A 14,490-nucleotide genomic window follows, 5' to 3' on the forward strand; every position below is an offset into this window, starting at 1 on the left:
AATCTGAAAGTTAAATTATTACTTTTAATATCGCTAATTTTTTTGCATTTATGATTGGTAACAATCAAAATGATAAATCATTCATTGTCAAAATCATCATTGAATTATTATGTTATATGAATATTTTTTTGTTAGTTCTACTTCTATCTATAGATTTAGTTGACCACAAATCTGACCAGTTTATTCTCTCAATCAGTGCTGGATTTTGCAAATCACTTTCAAAAACATTGAATTTGAGTATTGTAATAAGAAAAACAAAAATTGTGGGAGGGGAAATAGTCAAATAAAAGGGTATGTATGTGTCAAAGTTACGCAATCATCGGTAACATACATAACTCTTAAACCACTCGTCTCTTACATATCTCCACAGAGACATACTTAACGTTAATCAATCTCTACTTAACGTTAATCAAATCTCTAGTTTTGACTTTTGTACACACAAAGAAATCATCAATAAAGAGCAAAACAAAGAAGAAGAAGAAAAAAGTTGAGCTTTTTGGGAATCAGAATCATCATCGATGGTGAATACAAAGCGTGGCAATAGGTTTTTCAAATTCAGAAATGTTGCTCTCTTCTCTTCCAAATTCTCTTCCTTTTTTTATTTTCAATAACTTTCCGGAGAAAAAGGAGTGAACTTTTTCCCCACTTTGATGGGCTGCAACCACATATTCTTCTATCTTTAACTTTTCCCACCAAACTTGTTCCTTTTTTTTTTTTTGTTTGTTTGGGTTCTGGGTCTGCTTTTTTTTGAATGAATGTTCAGATGATTGCGAAAGAAGAGCAGGACGAATACAAATTACGCAAACAAGGTCTTGTTGTTGAAATGGCTTCTCTTACGCTCTGTTTTCATTATTCCAGACTCTTTTTTTGGTTGCTCTTCCGCGTTTTCTCCTACGAGAATCACGAAGGAAAACCCAAGATTTTCTAGCACTTCTCCTCTTCTCTCTTCCCTTTCTCTGCATCGCGATCTTGTTTTTTCCCCCAAATTTTCGATTTTTTTTTTTTTTTTTGTAAAACTTTTGATAGATCCGGTACGGAGCCATGTATATGGAGATCTCTTCTGCTTCCGATGATTCGATTCCTTACGTTGAGACAGATCCTTCCGGTCGCTATGGACGTGTAAGCAAGGCTTTTACTCTATCTTACCTGATTGGTTATTTCTTGTTCTGAGTTTGATCAATCCCCAAATTCGAGGAAGCTAAATTTGATCACTTTGCTAATTTGCTTTGATCGTAGCTTTTCCTCTGTTTACATATTTCTAGACTTGATTATTGGGATTGCTCTTGAACATTGGGTTGATTCTGGTGTGTAGTTTAGAGAAGTGCTTGGTAAAGGGGCGATGAAGACGGTTTACAAAGCATTTGACCAGGTTCTAGGAATGGAAGTCGCTTGGAATCAAGTTAAGCTCAATGAGGTTTTCCGATCACCTGAGCCTTTACAACGCCTTTACTCTGAGGTTCATCTTCTCAAGAATCTCAATCACGAATCCATTATTCGCTACTGCACGTCTTGGATCGATGTCAACCGCAGAACATTTAACTTCATCACTGAGCTTTTCACATCAGGCACCCTTAGAGAGTAATCATAATCTCCTACCTTATGCTTTGTGCCTCAAACAACAATTTTTAACCTTTTGCTTAAAGAGAAACTTCTTGTCTGTCCTTACATCTGCAGGTATCGAAGGAAGTATCAAAAGGTTGATATCCGGGCAATCAAGAGCTGGGCACGCCAGATCCTGAATGGTCTTGCTTACCTACATGGACATGATCCTCCTGTTATTCACAGAGACCTCAAATGCGATAATATCTTCGTTAACGGCCACCTTGGGCAAGTCAAGATTGGTGACCTGGGCTTAGCCGCAATACTCCGTGGATCACAAAATGCACACAGCGTCATAGGTTTTCTCTTTCTTTTTCTTTCTCCATCTTCTTAAATAGAATTTTGTGACTTTCAGAATTAACCTCTGCCTTTCGCTTGAATATACCATTAGGAACGCCTGAATTTATGGCACCCGAGCTTTATGAAGAAGATTATAACGAGCTTGTGGACATTTATTCGTTTGGAATGTGTGTCCTAGAGATGCTTACCGGTGAGTATCCATATAGTGAATGCACCAACCCTGCCCAAATATACAAGAAAGTTACATCGGTAAGCAAATGGCCTGAGGCTCATCTCAATCATCATTATCTTCCCAGAATATATTTTTATATGTTAACTTTCTTTGATGTGGATTTGATTCAGGGGAAGTTGCCTGACTCTTTCCATCTAATCCAACACACGGAGGCCCAACGTTTTGTTGGTAAATGCCTGGAAACTGTGTCAAGAAGATTGCCTGCAAAGGAGCTCTTGGGGGACCCATTCCTTGCCGCAACTGATGAGAGAGATTTGGCACCCCTTTGTAGATTGCCGCAACAATTGGCAATCCAGAATTTGGCTTCAAATGGAACGGTGGTACAACATCTGCCGTCAACGACTGATCCAACTAGAACAACAGATATGTCAATAACAGGAAAGATGAACTCAGAAGACCACACCATCTTTCTTCAAGTACAGATTTTAGATGGCGATGGTACGTCAAAGTTCTACTTACTACAAATTTCTTGCCTGGTTTGATTGGGACATGAAAATTGTTGGATTTGAAGTAGCTTTAGTATTAGCTTCTGATTTTGGGTAACCTGAATGGTGAAACTTTGATGGAAGAATCACCGATGGGAAATGTTTTAATGAATCTGTTTGGCTGTGTCACAGGTCACATGAGGAACATTCAGTTCCCGTTCAACATTTTAAGTGACACACCTCTAGAAGTAGCTTTGGAGATGGTGAAAGAGCTTGAGATCGTTGATTGGGATCCTTTGGAGATCGCTGCAATGATAGAAAATGAGATATCTTTGCTCGTCCCTAACTGGAGGGCCAATGACTCTTCTATCCGGCACCAAGGCTTTGGTCATGAAGATGATGAGGACAATGGTGAAGCAGAGGGAAGAACGCGCCTTTTCTCCTCTGCTTCTTCCTCTCACGACTCTCATGTTGCAGTTAGAGAGAACAATGACGATTCTAGTAACGATGTGATCCCAGATATGGATGATGGCAATAAAAGCTCTAACAGGTTGTTGGATTCTTCAACATACCACTACTCACCTGCCATTGATGATGATCAAAGTCAGCAACAGCGGAGACGAGTAAGGCTACAGCAGAAAATGAGATCTCTGGTGGACACAAGAACGCAGGTGCTACACCGTTCGCTCATGGAGTTAATCAACAAGCGCCGTGGGCGTGGCTTCGACCCGAATGCGAACGAGCTACAACCTCAACCGTCGTCCACTGATTTCATTCGACGATGTTGATAATAGGATGATGAGAGAGAGAGCCTTTTGTGGCTCTTTCATGATAAAGACAGATCTTCATATTGGTACTAGCATTTTGATTTGTTGATATTATATGAAATAATTGTTTTAGAGTCCTTTGTATATATGATATTCTTAGGGAAGTGTTTATCTTTTAGCTCGATCTCGATCTGAAAGCGATGCAAAACCGCACAAATTCGATTTTTATAAGAATGAAGGTATTTCCTTCCGTGTGTTAAAGAGACATTTTAGATTACATTTATGCATTTACCATTACAGATTTACAGATATTCAAATAATTATAACTTAATATGCGAGTATTTTTTAAATCTTGATACGACGAAAGTTGTTTATCTTCTCGTATCAAACGTAGAGGCAGTTGAACAATTTAACAAACGAAAATGTTCTTAGATTGGTATAACCATTCGTCGAAAACTATGAAGACTTACTTTTATAGTTTTATTTAACCATAAGCTGATATCATCATCTATTAACTATAGTTGATCATATATAATAGGAACAAAATATAAGGCAGTATACAAAGGAAATTTGCGCAAATTAGGTTATCTAACCGCATGCATCCAAACAAAACCACGTCTATTTAAAAACATAATCACAACTGCACATATGAGCTAATCTTCACTCAACGACACCAACTTGAGCAAAAGCTATGGAGAGCAAAGGGCCATCGCCAATAGTTCCACTTGTGCTTGTTGTACTCTTCGGATGGTTCCTATGCGGCTCTTACCTTGTCTCACTATTAGAGGATTATGTATTACCAATCTTACAAACCGGAACATTCATTGTAGGAATCTTTCTCTTGCTTCTCCTTCTGCTTCTCCATGTCTTTTCTTCTTCTTGGATCTCTCCATGGCTCCCTTCTCTTCTCCTTTTACCATCTCCGGCTTCCACGACTTCTACTGACTCAGACAGCTTTGGTCTTGGATCCTTTCTTTTGCTTTCACTTTTTTTCATCTCCTTCTGGTTTTTTCAGTCACTCTAATGTTTATTCTACTTGTACATATATAGTTTCTCTCATAGGAATTTGTATTTTCCTGATTGTTCATGCAAAATATTGCTATATACATGTACATCTTAATTATAGAAAAAACTACTTGATAACTCATGCAAGATTCCAATATATTATGTTTTTTTTTGGTTAATTTATGTTTAAATGATTAATTACTGTATCACTCATATTTCATTTTCCTTGTAGAGAAACTGAATACAACACATATATCACCTGTGAAAACAAGATAAAAGAAAAAGAAGTAGGGATAAATGAAACATAAGAGTATGATAATAAAAGAGACAACCTAGCTAGGAGTTGCATAATAATGAGTCTATAGAAGAGATGTTATATAAGTCTCCGTGCAACCAACTTTAACGACCAACCAGCACGAAGGACATGAAATGAAAGCAAAGTCATGACACAGACGAAAGATCACATGCATTGCTTTGGGTTTTAGATTCAAACTTTAGGGTCAGATGTTTGAGTAATATGAGGTAAAAACTATAAGAAATTAAATTACGAAACTTCTTACTTCATTTTATCAGTTTTTCCAATATTTTTTCTGTGAAGATGGACAAAACATATCCAAGAAAATAATTTCACCAATTTGGTATATAATGCATGATTGGATTGGATGTGCTATAAAAATCTTTACGAATGCTTAAACTTAAATTTTACCATATCTAAACTATGTTATAAAAGAGAACTTTTAAACTATCTTCTTCAAACAATTAAAAAAAAAAAAATTGTTATAATAATGTTTCATATGTCATTTGAACATTTCTTTGATTATAAATGCCCATTAATTAGTCCATTACTTAGTGCAACTAGGTCAGAGCCCCCGCGGTTGCACCGCGGGGGAAGGTATTTAGAAACATTTGTTTATGATTTTATTGTAAATATTGTGTGTGTTTTATTGTGTATATGAAAATGTGTATGAGAACCGGGAAGAGTTGAATTTGATATTGTTATGATTAAGGCCCAATCTCAAACCCAACTGTTGACATATTATTTTTGGAACTGCACCGCCGTTTAATATGTGTCCGTTCAACAACAGGAAAAAAAAAGTAAACGAAAACGAAAAAGAAAAAATCTTCAATCTTCTTCTGCATAGAATTCAAAATTTCCCAGAGACCCATCAATTGAGAGATTGCATCTCCGATTTCTGTCTTAGGAAGCAAAAATAATGGAATTAAAATCGAAGAGATAAGAAAAATTTATGTTTTTCATCATTAAGATCTATATAAATAGCAATCGATTCGAATTCAGAAGTTGTGAAAACGTTGTTAAGAGCCATTTAGGAGAAAAAGTTTGTTTGATGGAAGTAAAGTAGATTGGTAATGATTTGTTTTTATACGGATGGTTTGATCATATATTTATACTGCTAACGCATATATTAACAAAAGTAGGATTTATGCAAAGAATATTCGTCAAAGTAATTGCAACGGCGAGATTTGAGAATTTTTTGATTAGAGAACACTTAAAAAAGGAAGTAATATCTCAACAAAATATATGATAAATGTTTGATATATAATCCGATTTTATATTATAGAGATTTTTTACGATTCTAATTCAAAATAAAGTAACTAAGATTGTTTGTGCGATAAATAAGGTATTTGTGCACTAAAAGGGTTATTAAGATCTAATCGCTGTTTTTTGCATAATCTTATTTCTAAATACGTTGGTATTTTGTTGATGGGAATTAAACTAAGATTTATACTTGGCCTAGAAGAATATACCAAGGGCGTCATTTAAGATTAATAAGTTTACCACATAAGCCGATTAATAATATATACGCAATTATCATTTTTGTTAGGTAATTAATGCTCTTTTTCGAAATTAATGTTTAATGGTCGTTATTTTCAGAGTTTTTTTTTTTGGTGAATATCGTTATTTTCAGAGTTTAATGTTTTGTAATTATGTCTCAAAGATCCGAATAGTATCTTTCCGGGTCATTTTTTCAATTATAACCCGATCCAAGTACATTTGTACTTCACTTTTAGTAATAAAGAGATTCACCCAACAAACCGTTGGATATATTTTAACTTTTTAAGAGGACCGACTTGACCCGAATACCCACCCAGTTCATTCTGGTTTTGCCTTCTTTCGTTTTTCTTCTTCGTCTTCTCAAATCTTTCGCGTTTACGGTTTCTTCGTTGGCAGGATTCGAACGAAAGCCACGAGACTACGTGATTCAACCCGAATACGATCCGAATCAGGAAGCTCCTTCCAACATCTTTCATCCCCAATTTCAAAGTTCTTCTCTTTTTGGCTGATGCTTTGCTTCAATGGCCTCTCTATCGGTAAGTCTCCTCTTACCCTCTCTCGATTGCACACCAAGTCAATCCGAACTATGCGTACAAGGTTTCGTCGATTTCCGTTTGTAGAACGTTTTGTGGTTTCTTCCAATTTGATTCCATTGTTGTTGTTGTTGCTGCATTAGGTATGTTGTTGATTCTCCAAGGCTATAATAATCTGTAACTAAACTTGCTTGGAGCTGGAGACTTGTTTACTTCGATGGTGTATAACCTGAAAATAAGATTAGGGTTTGGGTTTTCTGTTGTGACTACATCATCCCCTGGGTTGAAATTTCTCTCAAGTCATTAGGGTTTTCGGATACATTTGGTCTGTTAAAGAAGAAGAAAAGGTCTTGGCTTTTGGAGGATAATGTGTATATTGTGCGTTATACAAAAGTGGTCTCGTCAGGTTGCAACGATGCTGCCTTGGTTTGTCATTCCTTTGATTGGACTATGGGCTCTCTCTCAGCTTCTTCCACCTGCTTTTCGTTTTGAGATTACTTCTCCAAGGCTTGCTTGTGTGTTTGTGCTCTTGGTTACTTTGTTCTGGTACGAGGTTTTGATGCCTCAGCTGTCTACTTGGAGGGTACGTAGAAATGCCCAACTCAGGGAGAGAGAGAGATTAGAAGCTATTGAACTGCAAAAGCTAAAGAAAAATGCGACAAGGCGTTGTCGTAACTGCTCAACACCTTACAGGGACCAAAATCCATGTGGTGGGAAATTTATGTGTTCGTATTGTGGGCATGTATCAAAACGCCCTGTTTTAGACATGGCCTTGTCTTCCGGATTAGAGATTTCTGGTTCAGGGATTTTGAAGGATCTTGTTGGAAAAAGTGGAAAGATGTTGAATGGGAAGGGATGGAGTGAGAATGGATATTTGCACAGGCAAGAGTGGTCTGACAGCAACACATGGAATAGCGGGTCAAGCTATTGGCGGAATAATAGTGGTGGTACATTTGAAGGAGATGAAAATTGTTTGGTGGAAAAATCATACTCTGGTGGTGTTGTTTTTGCTTGCAGGTTGCTGACTTCTTTTTTCATGACCATTTTGTGGCTTTGGAAAAAGATATTTAGATTTAGCTCATCAGCTGATGATTCGTCACTTGACCCTGATCAGAGGCGGTTGCTAGCTAGGCAGGGTGAGAACGGGACCAGCTATCATGAAAGTAGGGTAGAAAAAGCACGTAGAAAAGCAGAGGAGAAAAGACAAGCTAGGCTAGAAAAAGAGCTTTCAGAGGAGGAAGAAAGAAAACAAAGAGAAGAAGTCGCAAGACTAGTAGAGGAACGGAGAAGGCTGAGAGATGAGATACTTGAGGCCGAGAAATGCAGCAAATTATCAGTGGCTGCTAAGGAGGCAGAAAAGAAGCGTCAGCAGAGAAGAAAAGAGAGAGATAGGGCCTCAAGTAAGAGCAATTCTGATGGTGAAGAGGTTGACAAGAGAACAAGAAAGGAAACTGAGCAGAAGCGTGGGCTTAATAAGAGCGATCATCTGGAACACGCACCTGATAATTTAAGGGGCCTCAACATGGAAAGGAGACATGGACATGGTTTAGAGAATAATGTCACTAGTAACGGTACAAAATCTGGTGGTAGGTACTTTGATCGAATGAAGGGTACATTTTTGTCTTCTTCAAAGGCTTTTACTGATAGTCGTTTATTTGGGAGAGGTGTTTATACTTCTGCTACAGTTGCAAAAGAAAACAAGCCCATTGGTTCTACAGATAATTCTCACACCTATGCTCATTCGCATATCAATCCTCCTGAATTTGTGGCTATGAAATCTGTCCCAAATGAAGAGGAAAGGAACACTAATAATCCAGTAAGTACCCTTTCCAAAATTTCTCATCTATTTGTGGTCTATATAGTTTTTGAGTAAACTAGTGTGTTTTTTTTTTTTTTTGGACAAATTTAAAGTGGCCTTAAAGATAGAAATCTCACCTTCAGTCATATGTTTTCTGTTATAAATGTTTTTAAAAGTTCATATTCATCTTGATAAATTATCAATTAAAATCTGATTCAATTTACTTCAAAGTTTTTTTTTTTAATCACTAAAACTGAATATCTGATACTCTTTCCTCAGGTTGTTTCTGAGCCAACGCCGAGTAGAGAACCTAGAAAATCATGGCACCAACTGTTTGCCCGTTCAACTCCTGTTCCTGTTTCCTCGAATGTTAATACTATAAGTAGACCTAGTACGAATCCCCAGCCAATTGTTCAGAGCTCACAGGTTACCAGTCAAGTTTCCTCAATACGAACCTTCGACAATCCTATCAGTTTTGGGCTCCCATCGCCATTCACCATACCGGTGTACTCTAGTGGATCCACTACCAGTAGTTTAGGTTTCTCACATCCAACAGAGATTGTTTTTCATCAACCCGGAGAAGATGAGCGTTTTGAAGATCCTTGTTATGTTCCGGATCCAATATCTCTTCTGGGACCTGTTTCAGAATCACTTGATTTAAGAGCTGCTGGGTATGAAACTCGCATAGGACAGGTAAAATACCATGCGATGAAGAATACACCTTCTTGTGAAGCCAGCAAGCCATCTCCAATTGAATCTCCCTTGTCTAGATCACGGGCTGCGGATGAAAAGCAAGCTAATGATGGAAGCTGGCAAATGTGGAAGAGTCCCCTAGGCCAAAACAGTCTCGGTTTAGTTGGTGGGTCAGCAAATTGGATTATACCTTCTGAAACAAGTAGATCTAACGAGGAAATTGCTATGCACCATGTGCCTCAGCACAGAACAGAATCATTATTTTCAAAAGAGGATTGTCAGCTTCATCAAGGTGCTTATTCACAAAGGAAGGACTGTCTTGAACATGATCAGAGAGATGGCGTTTTCAGCCCCATCAGTGGTCCAACCACTACTGATCCTTGGTCACAGAAAATGTTCTTCCCTGCATTATCTGGCATTGAGAGTCCTTTTTCTTTCACCACACAAACAGAAAGCATCTTGAACAATGTGGCGGCGTACAGAAGTCCAACAGGATCTGCTCCAGACAATCCATTTGAACATCCGTCTCCTAATCACTGGCTCAAGTAAGTCCTGAAAACCTTTTTATGTTTCTGTAGTTTTATGAGATGGCAAGACAAATTAAAAATCTTGAACAAAAGCAATGAAGAGCGGAGTGATATGGTGGAATTTGTGCTGTGCAGGAAGGTGAAGAGCTCAGGGGATGGGATTGGGAAGCAATTTGTGGCGGGCGGTGAAGTTGAGAACCACCAAAAAGATGTAGAATCGTTTTGGTAGTAACAAAATGAGGTCAAATTTTTTGCAGAAACACACACGTTGACTGTGTCTGTCTGTCTGTCTCTGTCTTTGTCCTCTCGGGTCTTCAATGGAGATTTAAGAGTTTTTACTTGAAACATCTCCGATGAACACTCGCTAATCAGGTAATTTTTACTTTATAACATACCTCTCTCACAAACTTTCTTTGGGTTGGTCTCTGAACACGTCTCTACGAAAATAAACGAAACTAAATATATACTCTTTGATTTAACTTTAAACGGCCAAAGTAGTAGAATGTGTTCCCATCTATGTCGATCGTACGAAGCCGTAATATGCCTATGTGATAATATTTAATTAGCCAGAATCATGACAAAAATAAATCAGTACAATCTAATATGCGATATCAAAGCTAAAAGAACAAAGTTTAGCGGACAAAATCAAAAGCAACGGCCCGACACACCAAAAAGGCATCGTTTCGTCAAGGCCACTTTTCTAGTGTTCTTAAAATGGCACAAATCACAACACTGATTTACTCTAATATTAGAGTAATATCACTTACCATATATAACCAGTGGGATTAGTTTTTCACCTAATCAAGGAAGAAAATAATCAACAAAACAAAATGTCATAGTGTATGTTTGTAGGTTTTTTCTGCATGTATAAAGTTTGGTTACTCTCTACATCTAGATACTATTAATTTTGATGGCTAATGTCTAATGAGTTGTTAGGAGTTTGCATAAAAGAAACTGAATTATTTGATTGGACTTTGAAGATTTTATATAATGTTTTTTACCTTTTAAGTTTTGTATGTCACTGCTGAGTGCTGACCTCTATTTTTTCACCGCAGGTAAAAGGGAGTGACCTGTACGTCCTTTTTTCTGGAAATTTCTTAGTACAAGACGTAATGAAGATTTTCTATCTTTTTTTTCAGACTTGTGATTGATTCTGAGACTTCATTTTGGTCTTTTTTGGATTTTTATCAATAAAAATAATTTAGCCATTGTTCTTCTAAAATCTTGTACGTCTTTACAATGACCTGTCACCAATCTCAACATTCATTTGTTTCCTACTCCAAATTATATGGCACCCGATGAATTCAGTGTATCTTGATAGGCAAAAAGATTGTTGATTACTTATTATTAGCCACGCTAGTCGGATAAATGAGGAGACTTAATTTTGGTGAGTTTTGATTGTAACATTGGCTCTCGTACGTTTTGCCTCATTTTGTATTATACCCGTTGTTAGCGCCAGTGACTGACTTCACAAAACCGGTTAAACGCGTTGTCTCAAAATGTTAGCATTTTTTCCCATTCTTAGTTTTGAAACCTCATCTTACAGTTCTCTGGGTCCCTTGTTTGATACCTCTACCATTCTATTGTGGTCCAAAATCAAGAACGTGTAAACACTATACCAATTGTTGGCTCCAATCATATGAAAGAAGAAGAATTAATGTGTACGACTAGCTAGTGATTTTTTTTTTTTTGTCAAGTTTCATTCATTCATTTCAGTTTCTGTTTAAAAATAAACGATAGAATCATAGCCTACTAATCGGAAACTCAATGATTTCAAAGTTTGTTTCCATTCTTCAAAGAGACTACTTCTCTAATTAAAAATTGTTTAGTAGATCCAAAAAAGATGAAACTATGACCAAGTCCAAAGACTTAGTATATGTCTCTCAGATTAGGACATCTCTCGGTATGTTTTGTTTAAAGTTTTATATTAAGATTATACGGTCAAGATCTAATTGAATGATGATATAGTAGTAAAAGCTTGTAAACATAAAAATAGAGAAGACTCATAAAGAAAAGAAAAACATGTTACAGCATATATGTTGGTTAACTTGAATGATATCAATCAAGTTGATAATGTGTGTTTGATGAACAATACAAAGATCATAACAGTACTACAGTTTAGAAGGAAGAGGTAAAGAATTGATATCAAAAACTTTAAAGATAAAACGAGTGGGATGAATAGAAAAATGAGTGTGAAGAATAGAACCAACGGTCGCGATAAGTTCTCTCTTAACTTGTTTGGTGATACCTCCCATTGACACAATCTCTGCATATGCAGCTGCTTCTTTGTTCCCTCCAAACACTATCTCTACTGATCCCTTCAACACCACCATCACTAACTGCAATGGACATGCAAATTTTATTGAGTATATTTAGTAAACATACAAGTTGGAAGATTTGTTATCTCCTACATCTTCACAACACACATAATATGAATATTTAGAGGAAAAACTCTTGGCCACAGACTATTAATATCGATATTCCCTGTTTTGTACATATAAACAAATAAATAATTGTGATGTTGACTTTTTTTTTCCTTAACTTTTTGTCTTTTTCGAACAATTTACGTGAAATCTAGTAAACAAAGCTTATTATTATTAATACTTTAATAGCAACCAAGTAAACTAAATAATATAGTAACTTTCGTTTTATTTAAGCGAGACCCAAGAATTTTATAGGATGTCTCAATTATCTTATATTTTCTAATAGAAGAAAAAAGGATTAAAATAAACTCTTTCCATTTTACAGCAACAAGTGTTCTTTTGAAATATTGTTTTGTTTCACAAAAATGTATTTAAATTCCAAAATAATTGAGTGTATGTGGAAAAGATACTTTATTATTAAAAAGACATCACAATATATAACTTCAGAATGGATAAAGTATTTGATCACTATTGAATTCCATTAAATAAAAAAGTGCATCTGAAAATTTAAAGAAATGCATCAGCAAGTCAAGGAATTCTTTTTTTGTTTGATTTTAAAACTTAAAAGGAGATTTCTGAAGGAAAGAGAGATTAAAGTTTAAGAGAGGTTTCTTACGTTCTGAGGTCGTCCGACGATGGAAGCGACGGCTTTGGTGACTTCCGAGTAGAACGGATCGGTGTTAACGCCGTCAAAATTGACGTTGGTTGTAATGTAAAGACAAGGCATTTTCTCACCGTCCGTTTCTTGATGCCGTTAAGCTTGTTGCCAAGAATCTCAAGAAACCAAAAGAGAGGATTTATATGGAGTTTGGAAGTTGTGGAAGAGAAGATCTCATATATAGAGCTAAATTATCGGCTTCTAAATTAATGAGATAAATTAATTGTATTGCATTATTTTAAAATTCGTTTTGATGTGAACAATGTTTGAAATAATATCTTTGAGTTTCAAATCTGACAACTTGGGGACGTGACTCAATCAATTACCACAACTACGTCGCCCTCGAAGAAATTTGTTTTCATACCATATTGGACCACACACACAAAAAAACCAAGTCCGTGATTTTTTGTTAAAAATGTTAATAAAGGATAAAAACTTGAGTGTTGTTGTAAGTGTTATTAATATTTGTATTTTCTCCGTAATGGGTTAGGAAAATGCTTAAGAGATTCGTTTTAGATGATTAGATCATTGACCATTTATTTTAAATTGTGTTTTCATATACATCCATGTGGTCCGTATGTAGCGCCGTTACTTCGTCTTAAGAAAACTGTTTCCTTTATTTTTCAACTGTCACTATAAACCGGTTGCCTACAACTATACGTTTTATCTGCAATTAATCTTCTCAGTTATCACTTTTGAAATATGGAAAACGTTGTATTTATGGTTTCATATCTATACTATATAAAAGTCGAGACTATAAGGCTCTGAGACCGTCCATCTAGGATTTTAAACGACCAATCGCGGTTGGTCATCTTGCTAATTAACATTTTTTACCATCTCATTAATTAACTTTTCTAAGTTTTACAAATTTTCTATATTAAGATATTTATTATATGGAAAATAATATATATATGGAAAGAAGAGATATGTAAACTTTTGAAAATATAACATACGGAAATAAAAAATGTAAAATTTAATTATTAAAATATGCAAAAAATATCTTTATTAACGAATTTAAATTTATGAATTTATAAACAATATCTTGGTAGAAAGGAGAATATATATATATATATATATATATATATATTCACACAAAAGACATATAAATTTTGTTGATGTCAAAAAAAAAAAAGACATATAAATTTTGTTATTGTAATATCTAAAAGTCGAGGCTATAAGCTTCTGAGGCAGTCCACGTGGAATTTTAAACCACCAATCGCTGTTTGACATATCATTAGTTAACGTTTTTGAAATTACTATTATTTTTTATTTTTTTTTAGATTTTTGTAAAATGGAAAAAGCAACATATGGAAATAAAAGAAATATTCGAAAATATGGAAAATTTTCTAAATATTTTGTCATGAAAAAATACATAATTTAAAAATTATCAAAATATAAATTATATATATTTTAAGTTTATACAATTTTAAACGAAAATACAGAATTTATTTTTAGTCTCACTACATTTATTAGTAACTTCATTTTCAATAACAATAGCCATTTAATCACAATAGCTATCTCATTGAATGATATTTTAAAAATTTAAGATTTTTATTTTAAAAGTATTTATAGATAGGAAGAAATATGACAATTTATTGAAGCAAGATGTATATAAATTTTGTAATTTTAATACATAAAATAATTTATATTAGTCTCACAAATTTGATTATATTTTCATATTTTCTAAACGACCAATCACAATTACTCATCGTTAATTAACATTATTAAATTATAA

At 35.2% G+C, this 14,490-nt stretch overlaps 5 protein-coding genes across 6 annotated transcripts; 2 read left to right on the plus strand and 3 right to left on the minus strand.

The window, feature by feature from the left end:
- The first annotated feature begins 268 nt into the window (after positions 1–268).
- Positions 269–3,588, plus strand: LOC9312164 (probable serine/threonine-protein kinase WNK5). Its single transcript, XM_021024746.1, has 6 exons — positions 269–1,119; positions 1,313–1,578; positions 1,675–1,898; positions 1,991–2,148; positions 2,242–2,569; positions 2,749–3,588. Exons 1-6 carry the CDS (start codon positions 1,042–1,044, stop codon positions 3,342–3,344), a joined length of 1,650 nt encoding a protein of 549 aa, XP_020880405.1. The 5' UTR covers positions 269–1,041; the 3' UTR covers positions 3,345–3,588.
- Positions 3,589–3,699: 111 nt separating this feature from the next.
- Positions 3,700–4,412, minus strand: LOC110228181. Its single transcript, XM_021024750.1, has one exon. The coding sequence runs from the start codon at positions 4,317–4,319 to the stop codon at positions 4,113–4,115; it is 207 nt and encodes a 68-aa protein (XP_020880409.1). The 5' UTR covers positions 4,320–4,412; the 3' UTR covers positions 3,700–4,112.
- A 252-nt stretch (positions 4,413–4,664) lies between these two features.
- Positions 4,665–4,798, minus strand: LOC110228182. The gene is given in 2 exon segments (XM_021024751.1): positions 4,665–4,697; positions 4,700–4,798. Coding segments are annotated over 2 exon segments (132 nt in total).
- A 1,633-nt stretch (positions 4,799–6,431) lies between these two features.
- LOC9312165 lies at positions 6,432–10,882 on the plus strand. 2 transcript variants are annotated; one of them, XR_002331914.1, is made up of 5 exons: positions 6,438–6,659; positions 6,800–8,472; positions 8,734–9,692; positions 9,810–10,046; positions 10,730–10,882. XR_002331914.1 is itself a non-coding variant. In XM_002876051.2 (4 exons), exons 2-4 carry the CDS (start codon positions 7,024–7,026, stop codon positions 9,901–9,903), a joined length of 2,502 nt encoding a protein of 833 aa, XP_002876097.2. In that variant the 5' UTR covers positions 6,432–6,659; positions 6,800–7,023; the 3' UTR covers positions 9,904–10,155. The 2 variants fall into 2 exon arrangements, 1 of the variants encoding a protein (XP_002876097.2); XM_002876051.2 differs by lacking the exon at positions 10,730–10,882 and having other exon boundaries at positions 6,432–6,659; positions 9,810–10,155.
- Positions 10,883–11,667: 785 nt separating this feature from the next.
- Positions 11,668–13,048, minus strand: LOC9312166 (macrophage migration inhibitory factor homolog). The gene is made up of 2 exons (XM_021026662.1): positions 12,714–13,048; positions 11,668–12,013 (listed from the first exon to the last, which is right to left on the minus strand). Exons 1-2 carry the CDS (start codon positions 12,822–12,824, stop codon positions 11,786–11,788), a joined length of 339 nt encoding a protein of 112 aa, XP_020882321.1. The 5' UTR covers positions 12,825–13,048; the 3' UTR covers positions 11,668–11,785.
- Between the last annotated feature and the right edge of the window lie 1,442 nt (positions 13,049–14,490).

Source organism: Arabidopsis lyrata (genome assembly GCF_000004255.2).
Source record: "Arabidopsis lyrata subsp. lyrata unplaced genomic scaffold ARALYscaffold_5, whole genome shotgun sequence".
NCBI lineage: Eukaryota > Viridiplantae > Streptophyta > Magnoliopsida > Brassicales > Brassicaceae > Arabidopsis > Arabidopsis lyrata.